Raw genomic sequence first — 12,354 nt, 5'->3', positions numbered from 1 at the left:
CTGCATACCCAGATAGCTTCAATGTTCATACACTCAGTCTTCTTTTTTTACAGAATGCTATTTATTAAATCACTTTCCGCTGCACCTGCAGAATCTCAGTAAAGCCCTGTAGAATCTCTGTGACATGTAATTAAAAAAGCTGGGCTAAAAGTCTCATTTTTCTAATCACTCGAAGCTAGGCAGAAGCACTTACTGCTGCTTTACTCAAGGACAGCTTTTCCTCTTTCTGCCCATGTCAGCAATCAGTCCAAAGCAGTCATTACAAAACTACATACTTGCAACTTTGGATAGAAGCACAACTTTGACTGTGTTGGAGGTATACGAAGATGGGTTGAAAATGGTGCTGAAAGGCTGCTGTGGAATGGAGCAGCAGATCCAGGAGTACCTGACCCACTTGGTACCTAAGTCAGGCAATCTTTCTATCTCCAAAATTACTGCACTGTCTCTGTTGCTTTATTATTTACTGATGCTCTTCAGGCAAGGGAAGAAATGCTATAGCCATGCGTTTGTTCGTGTGTAGGAACAGAGCCACAGTGATTACAGTGAATGGAGATTCAGAAACAAGGTTTGCTAACTCCTGACCACAACTGAGATATGCAGCACAAACAAATAGTGTGGCTGTTTGGCCCTTCTCTAGCAAGAGCTGAGCCAAGAGTCCTATTCAAGAGACTCTAAACTTGAAGGCTGTACTCGTTTACCAAGGAAAATCAATGGGCTCATCTGCATTCTCGAGTACCTTGGAGAATCTGGATTTCTGTACCCACCGGATCAGTCTCCTCTCTCCTCTCTAAATACAGCTGGCATCCCACTTGTCACCGAAGAGTGGCTGCTTGCTAAACTAGGGATTAATGCGGCCTGTGCTGCTCTTGTCCTCAGCATGTTTTGTGCTTACATCTAAATCCTCCAGTGCATAGGGTTGGCCAGAGTTCAGCTTCCAGCCAGATGTTGCAGCACATGGCAGTACGCCTCCCTGCTACTGACCCTTCCCCGTGGGGCATCACATACAGAGCAGCCAAGCACCTCTTGCCACAGGCTGACAGGAGAGAGACGAGCCTGAATCTGGACCTAACCGGGACCCTGAATGTCCATGAAATGTTTCTTCTATTTCTCACCAATTATAAAATTCCCTCAGTCCACTGCACTTCTAGTATCGATAACAAAGCCCCAGCCTGTATGGCAAAGCAACACAGGACACAACAGAGCAAGAAACACTCCCTTGTCCACATGCTTTGCAGCGGTATTTTACAGGTAGCAGCACGTTACGGGGTAGTGGCACAGAGAAGGACCAAGTCCTGACTGCTGTGCACACACGGGTGGCAGGATGTTGTTCAGCCAAGCTAGAGCAGTGCAAATGCAGTTTGTGAGGGTGTGGAAAGAAACAAGTTCATAGAAAAAAATGGTGTCAGAGGAAGTGAGAGCGATTCTCAAGAGCAGTTCTGGTGCTGCCTGTCACAGTCACGAAGCATCCTGTGCTCCAGCGCTGCCCTCATTGCAGGCTGCTTTGGAGTTGCTCACCGAAGCTCCGCCAGACAGAAGCTTTGTAAACCAGGAAAAATAACGCAGTATTTAGTAAATAGAAGCAAAACACGAAGAGCTCTCTCGTCTCTAAACTATCAATCAGAGGACAATTAGCTGAAACCATGCTGTTAGCCATGCTGATGCCATTAGTTTAATCATTTCTCCCTCTCCTACAAGCAAGAAGGCAGCTCCCTCTAGTGATACGAGAAGGTAAGCCAGTCAGCAGCTAAGGGGAAAGATGTTACATAGCATTTTTTTATTTTTATTTTTAAATCCAGGATAAAATTGCGTTTTATTATAACGGGTAGCATTTCATTTGGTTTCCTAATGCCAATTACTTTAAACCTGTAGCTATGCTGAAGATTAAACACTTAGAAAATACCTGCTTAATAAGGAATTTCAGCTTATACTTTGTTGTCTCTCAGGTACTAAAAAAAAAAAACGGGGGGGGGGGAATCTGGCTTGCTGAAATGAACTTTCTGGTTCATACTCCAAACATAAGGCTGTAGGAAGGACATAGGCCAAATGGTTTTAAAACCACCTCATTCCCTTATTTAAGAGTGACACAGAAACCTGGGTGCTGGGGCTGTATTCAGGGGGTGTGCTGCAGTTATATAGTTATAAATATATATAAATATATATACATAAATATAAATAGTTACAAGTATTTTGTGAATATCCACTTCTTGTACCGTTTTGTTACGTTTGAAATTGCAATTTGTTATTCTGCCAAGTGTGTTTACTGCAGGAACATCTAACGTCTTTGGCACAGCAATTAGTGGTTAGGTGCTGCATGTATCTTTTAAATGTAAATATTTATATTTTGCGTCAGATGTATAATTACACATCATTATGCTGCGTGTGCACGGTAACTTCTGGGCTCCGTGAAAGAGAACAGGATCAGCTGCCGGCGTGATGCATCGGGCAGACAATGCAGCCCCGCAGCTGAACAGCCGTTCCCTGATAAGAGAGGAGAACAGATCCACTTGTGACCCATATTTCAGAGCAACATTGTCTTCAGGCTGACAGTTCTGTGCCTCATCTGCAGCAACATGACCCGAAGTGGAACTGCTGGCTTGCAGTCAAACCTGGGTTTGGACTCAGCAGCTCCTACAACTGCTGAGGGAAGGGACAGGGATCTCCTGGCACAGACACCAGGCAGCAGCTCCTATTGTTCGAGTGCTGAGTAGGGTATTTTTGTCAGATAGCTGCCAGAATTGGGGGCTTTAATTATTAATATTCAATAAATGCAGTGTCTTTCACTCGTGGTGAACACTTCAGACAATGGACTTGTGTCCAATTGTGTAAGGTACCCTCGCAGTCCCCGGGGGCTGGGGAGAAGCAGCGTAAACAACGCTGGCTTCTCCACCACCTCAAAATCCAATATGACTTATAAAATGTTGTGGGGAAAACAATGAAGAATCCTTAATAAGAGCAAAGGCTTTTTGTAAGTACCCTCTTTGAAGAAAGGATATCTGAGCTTGTTCTTTTGTCTGGAAAAGCCCTTAAAACAATGCACCATCTGCTGCCGTTTGGTGGAAGCGAGCAGGGCTCTCCAGCCAGAGCAGGCCTGCACGCTGCCGTTTGCTGCTTAACCCTTTGGACAACAAAATCCCCTTGTTTCTATGCAAATACTTGTTGTCAGCAGCAGTAGCGATGCTTTGCCAGCCATGTGGGATTCTCGAGCATGTGTCTCCATTCGCCCCGCAGCCTTTGTTAACCCTGTGAATGTTCTGAGCTGCCCCTTGCTGTACAAGGAGGATCACGTCCCACACTTATCTGATGTGTTAATTACGAGGAGTTCATTGCGAAGCTCCTTGAGACTTTCAGAGGAAGCTGCAAGGGGCTGCAAGTGCCTGATCTGGATGGGGTTTGTTCCATTAGGGGCTCTCTGTGGCTGTCCCTGTGTCACGGCACAGCAGCCACTGTGCGGTGACGTTCTGGTCAATTCCACATTTTTGTCTTTATTCGTTCATCACCTTCAAAATCTGGAATGCTCACCGGCTCCTTGAAATTTCCCTTCACCCCTCAAGTTTTTCAGTCATGGTCTGAACTTTTAGCAAGAGCTCTCTTGTAACCAAAGGCCACTCATTCTCCTGCAATAGCGCAAGAAGCACCTGGGGAGGGCACGGAGCACCCACTGCACTGACACCATGGGAAACGCCACCTTACCAAAGTCCTGCTTGAAGCCGTCTCGAGTCTTTGATCCACTGGTTGGAGCAGCAGAGAGCTGGGTTCTGAGGCCATCCAGTGTCCTCAGGCTCTCTGGAGGAGACCAGCAGGCAATTCCCTCCCGATGTTGAACTTCCAGGATCGTCTCAGGCCAGCGGTGGTTCCTCTGAGCTGCGGGTTCTCTCTGCAGGCTGTGTCAAGGCAGCAACAATTACTCAGAGATTTTTTGAGGTGATGCACGACCATAAGCAACTGGTGAACTAAAGGATGGCTATTTCGTTTTATCAGATCTATCATTTATTAAATTTTGTTAAATGGAAATAAAAGATTCACTGAAAAGTCACACCTGCCCATGTACAAAATCCCCTTTCTTGTACTTTGATATTGTCAGGAAAGCTAAAAACTCTCTTCATTACCTACTCTAATTACTGCTCTGAAAGAGATGGAATTATTTTTCAGCCTGGTGGAGAGCAGAAACAACCTAGCTTAATTTATTGAGGCCGCATTGTACAATCCGGGCTGTTGCTAGTACTTGGTTGCACAATCTAACTCTGAACCTCGGCAAAGTTTTCTGAAATCATTTTAGAAACTCCCCAGAGTAACACTCGCTGGTCCACTGCTTCTGGGACTTGTGCTGAGCATGGTTGTGGCCCAGCTGAGGTTAGTTATGGATACACACACTTCAATATTCCAAAACAACGTCAGCACCAAACCCCACAGTCCCGACAAATATCGCAGCTAACCGGGTTTACTTTGTTTTGATCTGTAACTATCTGAGCTTAACTAAAAAGATGAGGAAGGAAGGTGTGAAAATGGGCATTTGTTGATCAAGCCTCAGCTGAAACACAGGCAAAGACCCTGGGACACGCTGAGCTGGTGACAGATGTCTTCTTTTTATACAGAAAAATGAATGTGGAAATTTTTTTAATCAGCAATCAGCTTAGGGAAATCTCATTTCATTTTTCTTGTTAATAAGCTTTTCTTTGTTTTTCGTGACCCAGAAACTGCTAAAACGATTAGAGCAGTCTCCACTAGCACATCTTGGATGTAGTCTTCAGAAAGTGGAAGCAAAGGGGGATGAAAGAGAAGAGATAAAAGGGATTTCTTACAAAGCAATTCTAATATTTGTCAGGCAAATATGCTGAGTATAGTTTCTGCATTTGTGTTGTGTTAGTTTTTCAGACAATGCCACTATTTCTTTTGGCTTTCGAGAAATGCCTTCTTCTGGTTGGAAAGCCTGATGTCAAGCTCTGAATCCAGCCCTACCTAGGTCCTGGGATTACTCCTGCTAACATCAGTGGAAGTCAATCCAGTTTCTACAGAATACACCGTGATGATACAGGAGTAGCCAGCAACCCCTCTCCTCTGAACACAACCAGCTCTGCAGCCGGCAAAAACCTTCACAACTGCCAGATGAGGCTCTTTGGATTTGCACCAACCAAAGAGAAAGCATTACTGGAGTAGGAGGCAGCAGGAGGCAGAGCTGAGGTCCCTCATCTAACAGTCTCAGGACATCAGGCCTCTCCCTGACTGCTGCTTGCTCTGCCTTGGGCTGTGAGGCCACCCACTGCAAGTTTAAAAATGAACTTATGGCAAAAGTGCTGCGATCTCTTTGACTCTCTAGGGACACAGAAAGCCACTTCTATAGGTAATTGAATCAAAATAAGGATGAAATTGCATAAACATTTTCTGGCAGTTTGGAGAATTCCCATCAGTGAGTGATTTGCATTAACAACAGATCTCCGTCAGCCGCCCCTGCGGACGGCCGAGCAGCCGTGCGTGAAATGGGAACATTTCTTATGGAAAGATGCACCTGCGGGATTTCTTGCATGAACATGAATCACTGTTTTCACAGCTCTAATTAAACATGTAAACACAAAACTGTGCTGTCGCAACTGGCTCTGCTAGGATCATGTTCAAGAGCACTGATTTTGTAATGCGGGATGTTTTGTATTTGTGAATGAGGCTGGCAAACAGTTTTTAACAGGTGGCTTTGTTTAAATGAAGTGTTGAAGGGAATATGCATGCAGCCAGCTGCAGACACGTAACTCATTATCACTGGTAGCAACAAGGGAAGTCAGAGCAGAGACCCAACTCAGCTGCTGTTACTGTCATGTTTTCTAACCTAGCTCCTAGCTCCATTGGTGATGTGTGTTACAGGCATGGGTTTACCAATGGCTAAGAACAAAGCACTCTCCCTGTTCAGTAGCACAATCCTGTGAAGTTTGGTGTGTTAGCCAAGAGACTGGCTTCTTTCACTCTTTAGCATGCTGGTGCTCCTTTAGTGTGTGGCTTTCTGAGCAACTTGTAGATATATGCCTTCAGCAGGCATGTGAACCAGTTTACGTTGGAGGAACCTTGGGAATCACTTGGTTATGGGACCTTCACATCATCCTTACTGTGTGTGCAGGACTCTCATCCCATGAGTGGTTGTGCAGGTTCTAGGATTAGGTATCAAGTTAGGATCTAGATCCCATGCATATAAAAGCTCAGGGCCATTCAGAGATTGGCTTTTGCTCCAAACATTTGTACTATCTACTTTAACAGTACCTAAGGAAGGGTTGGACACGAGGTGATCCTTCCTTTATATCATCTCCCTGCTGTCACTACTGCATCAGAGGGAGTCCTCAGCTCACAAGGAGATGAGTCTGGAGCTGTTTGCAGTATAGCTGCACTTCCCACTTCTAAACTCTAAAAACACTGATATTTTATCTGCAAGTAGCTCTCCTCATCTTTTGAAGCAGCACTCGCAGCAGGGTTGTGATTTATTTTTTGGTAGGTTTTTATTGCTGATATTTTCCTGCGGTGCTCTGAGGACTTTGTTTGACTCCACTGCTCAGACACGCGGGAGCTCTGCTCTCTCAGTAATTGCACTGCTCAGGAGATCAGTGCAATCTGTCTTACTTCTGCTTTGCCTGCTGCTTCTCCATTACAGCTGCTCCCGTGGGGGCCCATGGAGGGTCTGCACCTACCTTCTATTACTGTAAATTAGAGCTGCATATAACCATGCATACACCATGGAGCAGCCTGGTGAGGCAGAGCCACACTGTCCCCACCTGGGCTGGGGTCCCACAGCACCAGCACCTCATCCTGCTCTTCGAATGGGAAGCTGGGGACATGGGGGGCAGTTTGCTGCACGTATGTCCTTTTTGGCACTGCCTGCCCAGGCCATATTTAATCTGCTAAAGTTCAGGGCTTTATTCTTTGAGGGAGACCTCTCTGCAGGGAGATGCGTGGCTCCTGGTGGGACTCTGTCATTCTCCAGGGGCTGTACAGGGACACGGTCTGGTTTGTAGCCTGTGCCTTGCTTCTGAGCTACCAGCTCCCTTCCCAGCTCCCCTGTAACCAGAGACAAACCAGCCGGGGCAGCTACACAGATATTGCTTTGCTCTCTAAGATACAGGTTAATGGGAAGGGTTTTCTATCAATAGCCATCTACATTAAACATTTAATTAACGTTGGTTGACTGAAAATAACCTCCATTAATGTAGTTCTTTTCTCCAAACTTCCTGTTCTGAAACAGATTTTCCATAATTATCATGCTCTATCATCCTGTTCGAGGAAGCTCAGAGTCTGTGGGTAGGTGTTGCTGCACATACACACAATCTGTGCAGCTGCAGCAACCAGATTTTTTTTACCCACTTTTGGAGCAAAGTGAGTGAAAACAATCACTATAAATGAATTTATAGTATTCAGTTGATTAAATCACTCTTTAATCCCCTGCAAAAAGGAGATCAGTGGAGATTTAACTAGGTACTCATAAAGATAATCAATTTATTCTTCTGCCGGTGCCATATGTTGAGATAGCGAGGTTTTTATTTTACTGGGGAGGGGAGGGAGGCTAGATCTACACGTGGCTTTTCAAACACCTTTACACGACAAGTGCTTTATTGTTACTCGTGAATGGAGTCACAGAGCAGAGCAGTGTACTTTGAGCCCCCTTTATGGCTCTGGTGTTTCTCAACACAGCAAGTATAATGCTGACAGAACTGCATTCGATATATTCCAAGAGCCATCTTCTGTACCACCTCTCCAGAGGTATTTTATAGTTTAACAGGAAGGTTTTTGAGGAGGTGCTTCCCAACACCTGACGCACTAGTCTGTACTGATTTGGTCAGGTAGGAGCTCTACTACGCCCAGATCATTGGCATGGGGTTGGTGCAGGTTGGTATAGGGTTGGCATTGGGTTTTCACCTGGCAGGCAGCCCCAGCAGCCCTGACAGTGCCCGCAGCATGCCCCCTGGTTTTCACCACCTCCTTGCAGCTCCCCCTGCTCAAGATGGGGTGTACAAAGGCCAAGCTGCCCCGTGCAGATGAACAGAGCCTGGCTGCAGGAGGGGAATCCCTCCCTCAGCCCCCAGCCTCCTTACACAGCTGGGAGGTTGCATCTAGGGCAAAACCTCTGTAGGGGAGATCCATCTCTCTAAAAAAAAAATAAGGCTGAAACCTTCCTATTGATCTTCCATCTCTCTACAAATAGGTGGGTCCCTCTTTCAGTATATCTTGTGTCAAAATCTGCCTACTTGGCAATTCTCGGGGTAAGGAGAAAAGAGCAGCCTGGCTCCGTGCTGAGCTGGTGCTATTTATTTTAACTGTATGTATGTGTGGTGTGTTTAGCAGAGAATAATATTTTAGCAGAGAATAATATATCCAAATTTGTTTACCTTCTAGTGAGGAATCCGTGAGATGGAAAGGCTGGGCTGGTTATTGGCTTTTCATGCAGTAGGCTCATGTCCACCTCGGAGCCTTTATTCATAGGGAAACCTTTTAAAAAGACAAATGAAGGCATTTAATAAACATGCTCTTTGTAGAAATGAAATGTTCAAGCTTTGGCACCTATTCTCTGCCTGCTTATGTGCGAGCACTTAACTTCCATATGGCTTTTCTTATCCACACATTTCCAAGTATGTCAGGTTAGGCTTATAACTCCTTTCTTACTGCTGGGAAAGCCTGGGCACCAGAAGGTGAAGTGATGTGTCCAAGTCGGCACTTTGGATACAGCCGAGAGGACCCACTTCTCAGGGATTTTCCCAAGACACAACGCTTTGATTAGCCTTCATAGTTTCGAAAGAGCTGGGCTATGGTATGGGAGTATCCCTGACACATCTTACCAACATTATCTACCTTTCAGTGTGCTGCTCACGTGTTCCCCAGGGCTGAGATGCCTTGATTTCATGATGTGGGTGTTCTGTGGTAATTCCTTGCCCCCAGCACTCCCCCCAGACAGAGAAGTGGGTATTTTCTTCTGGCTGGCCTGGTCCGCTGCTCTCTCAGTGCCCACAAGGCCGATCCTGCCCAGTCCATGAAATGCCCTGTCTGAAGACACACGTAACTCAGCAGGATCCGGGTCTCCCAGAAGCATTTGTAAGGTCATGGTCCTGTCTTGCTCATCCTTGCAAGTCTCAGGCTCCGTGACAGAAGACTTGTTGAAAAGGTCCCAAGTTGTCTCTGCTGATGTTTTGTCAGCAAAGTCCCCAGCCCTGCTTGTTGCACTGAGTCTCTTGGTTGACATCTCAATCTTGTCTGCAAGTTCCTTGGATAGATTGTGTATGGCTTTCACTCGATCCCACTGATTTCTGTATGGAGAAGGACCAGAAACCGAGCCCTTGGAGTCCAGTTTTGCATCTTTCTGAGGAAGAGAAAAGCTGAGAGGAGGTATAGAGAGAGCTGGGGGAGAGCAGTCCCCCAAGTCTTCACGTTTCAGAGGACTCAGGAACCAGCATTCAGATCCCAGTGCTGCTGCAGAAGGTAATGTCTCTCTGTTTTTAGGTGATTGATCTCGTTTTAGAAGCTGATCCCTGTTTAAATAAAAAGCAGAACTGTCAGGTTATAAAACCAAATAACGTTAGGTTTTTACACTGACCAGTGTCCTCAGCTAAAGCACTTCACAAAAGAAAAAGAAACAGATTTCCCTATCTGTAGATACCTTTGTCACATGATAGATTCAGGATGGAGCTCAAACTGCTGACAAATAGAAGGGAGATTCAGAGTTTTGCTTGGCGCTGATAAGGAATAATTATTTAAAAACACAAATCATAAAAGTAGGCTGAAACTGGGCTTTGCACTGGGTAGCTCAGGCAGTGCTGGTAAACCAGAGCACACAGAGGCCAGGTAAAGCACCATGCGGGTTCATTTAATGCGTTGGCAGAAGGAAAAATATATTTCACATCCTGAAACACACAAGCTGCATCTTACAGAGCTGTAACTGCTTTGGACTTAGGTTCAATGAGGCCTGTTTTAGGGTGAGATAAGAGAGTAAATTAATCCATTGCTCTGTTTCTTAAAGCTTTCAGCAGAACTCTATGAAAAGTCTGCAGTGTGCTGAGAAAGAGGCTTTCTAGGATGCTTTTAACATCTGAGTACCTGTCTCTGTGATCTTTATTTAGTAGAGTATGGGATGTTTCATCCACCCAGGCCATGAAACTCCTCTCCAGGATTCCACTGCTGGTTTGCTTCTGAAACAAAAGCAACCATTAGTGTAAGCACTAAATAACTGGGCAATAAGAGCGGTATTTGGCCTTTGTTCCACTTAATAATTGCTTCATGTAACCGGAAAAATGCACGAGCCAAACAACAAACCTGTTCTTTTAGCTAAAGCAATTGAGATTTCCAGGCTTTTGACCCTAAAGTCCAGGGTTCCAGCCTTACTAATGAGCACAGCAGTTCTTGCTATAATTAGAAGTCAATTGCTCTGTTTTTCCAGATAAAACTTTCTGATGCTTCAGAGCACTTGCATGGAGCATTTTGTGTCCTACTTGGTGCTGCAGTGATCAAGATTGTAGGGTTTTCAACCTGCCTTTCCTTTATGACTTACCTGCTCAAGTGCACACCGAGGGCTTTGTGTCACAGCAGCTGTTCCCCCGCTCAGGCTGTGTGTCTGGTCTGAATGCGTTTTCTTTCCGACAGCTTCTCTCTGTTTCCTGTATACTTCTTGCAGCCTCTTATTTCTCATTTCCATGGCTTTCATCAGAGACTTTTTCTCTTCTAGCTTTTTTTTCTTTCTCTCTTTATTCTTCCTATGAATATATTCCCGAACAACTTCAGGGCTGTAGGGGCGAGGTTTTCTAATGTTTACCCTCCTCTTTGAAGGGCATTTAAGGTTTTCTTTCTCAGGCCCTTTCTGCAGAGGGCTGCTTGAGCCTTTCCATCCCTGAGGAGGTGTGCTTTTTCCTCTGCTGCACTTCCCAGAGCTGCCGGGCTTGGCTCCAGGCTTTATAAATGAAGCTCTTATCTTGTCCTTGGTGAAGGCAGGGGGAGTCGTGCTCTGAGCTTCAGGTGAAGGAGAACGAATCCCTGGGTATTGCTGCAGAACTTCTGCCTCTGCTCTCTCAGTGTCTTCTGGGAGCCTGCTACATCTGTGTTCCTCCTGCCACTGGCTTTGCAGATGCAGGTTGCTGAGTACTGGGTTTGTATCCTTGGTTGGTGCACTGCTGCTCCCTCCAAAGGGCCTGTGGGGGGGAACTGTGCAGCTTGTGAATTCAGGGCTTTTCCCCGCAGGTTCATTTCCATTTTCTCTAGAGCTGTTTTCCATTGCTGGCATTGCTACAAATCTTCGTTCAGGCTCTGTGGAAATGATTTTGAAACAACAATGGTGTTATCACTCCAGTGATGTATCAATTCCTGTATCTATCACATGCATCTCAAAATCTGCTTCCTAACATAGGTCTGAGGACTGCTGTAAAATGTTCTATAGTCTAGATGGAAGACAAATCTCTGCTAATTTTGAAGTGGCAGTGTCCAGTTATACAAATGATGTGCAGTTTGTGGCCAAGGAAGCCATACAGCTGTGTCTGGCAAACCAGCCCAGCTGAAAATCAGAGCTTTTGGTGTTTGACAAATGAGTTATTGCTCGAGTCTTTAAAGATAGGTGCTTAGAAGAGCCCTGAAACCATTTATTACAACTAGATTTAATAAGTGGTCCACCACTTTTTTGTTCACGTGCCAAAACAACTAGCGTAGCAGTGAGAGGCAACTGTACCCAAGGTGTTTCCAGTGGTCTGCTCCTCAGCTGTGCTCTGCAGCTTTGGAAATGCAGGGGGTGGACCAAGCAACTGCCTAGCTAGCTTCTGACCTTCTCTCCATGCAGCAGCACCAAGTAGCTTTGTATCTGAAACAGAGAACTTCATTATTAAACCCTCACATGTTCTTTGAAAGAAAATTGCAGCTCTATCATAATTCTTTTTAATGGTGATGTCCAGAAATCACACTGAAGATGTGGGGAGATCTAAAGTTTCAGTCAGAGTAAGTTAACAAAAAGTTTTTAAAGCACTCAGACTTACAATTTATACCATTTATCACTTGTGTCACATTCATACAGTTCTTATGATCTCTACTCAGAAGCCAGTGAACCCTAGAGTCCTCAAAAACAAAAAGAAGAGGTCAGGACACAAGCATCTGACAGCATCCCTCTGCAATGGCAGCTGCAGACAGCTGGTACTTGCTGGGTTCCAGCAGATTTGAGAACTGGAGGGAGGGGATAATGAAAATATGATTTTCCTTGTGATTGCATCAGCCTAACTAGGGTGAACTAATTCGTTTTTAAACTGGTGAGAATCAGCAGGATGCAGCGTGGAAGAATCAATGAGCAATACAGGACGAGGGACCATGTATAATGCAAAAATAAACGCTGCAGTATGCAGCACAAACAAATTATTCTTGCTTAAT

At 45.2% G+C, this 12,354-nt stretch overlaps 1 protein-coding gene across 3 annotated transcripts in view; it reads right to left on the bottom strand.

The window, feature by feature from the left end:
* CCDC187 (coiled-coil domain containing 187) overlaps positions 1-11,793 on the bottom strand; it is a 31,826-nt gene extending 20,033 nt beyond the window's left edge. For all 3 annotated transcript variants that reach the window (XM_082775687.1, XM_082775688.1, XM_082775689.1), the window contains exons 1-6: positions 11,669-11,793; positions 10,505-11,253; positions 10,054-10,145; positions 8,815-9,488; positions 8,355-8,454; positions 3,691-3,881 (exon numbers count right to left, since the gene is read on the bottom strand). In XM_082775687.1, coding sequence (XP_082631813.1) covers positions 3,691-3,881; positions 8,355-8,454; positions 8,815-9,488; positions 10,054-10,145; positions 10,505-11,230 — 1,783 coding nt within the window. In that variant the 5' untranslated portion in view covers positions 11,231-11,253; positions 11,669-11,793. The remainder of the gene's footprint in view (positions 1-3,690; positions 3,882-8,354; positions 8,455-8,814; positions 9,489-10,053; positions 10,146-10,504; positions 11,254-11,668) is intronic.
* Between the last annotated feature and the right edge of the window lie 561 nt (positions 11,794-12,354).

This window comes from Aythya marila (assembly GCF_965140915.1).
Source record: "Aythya marila genome assembly, chromosome: 19".
Taxonomy (NCBI): domain Eukaryota; kingdom Metazoa; phylum Chordata; class Aves; order Anseriformes; family Anatidae; genus Aythya; species Aythya marila.
This window is presented reverse-complemented; position numbering and strand designations above follow the sequence as displayed.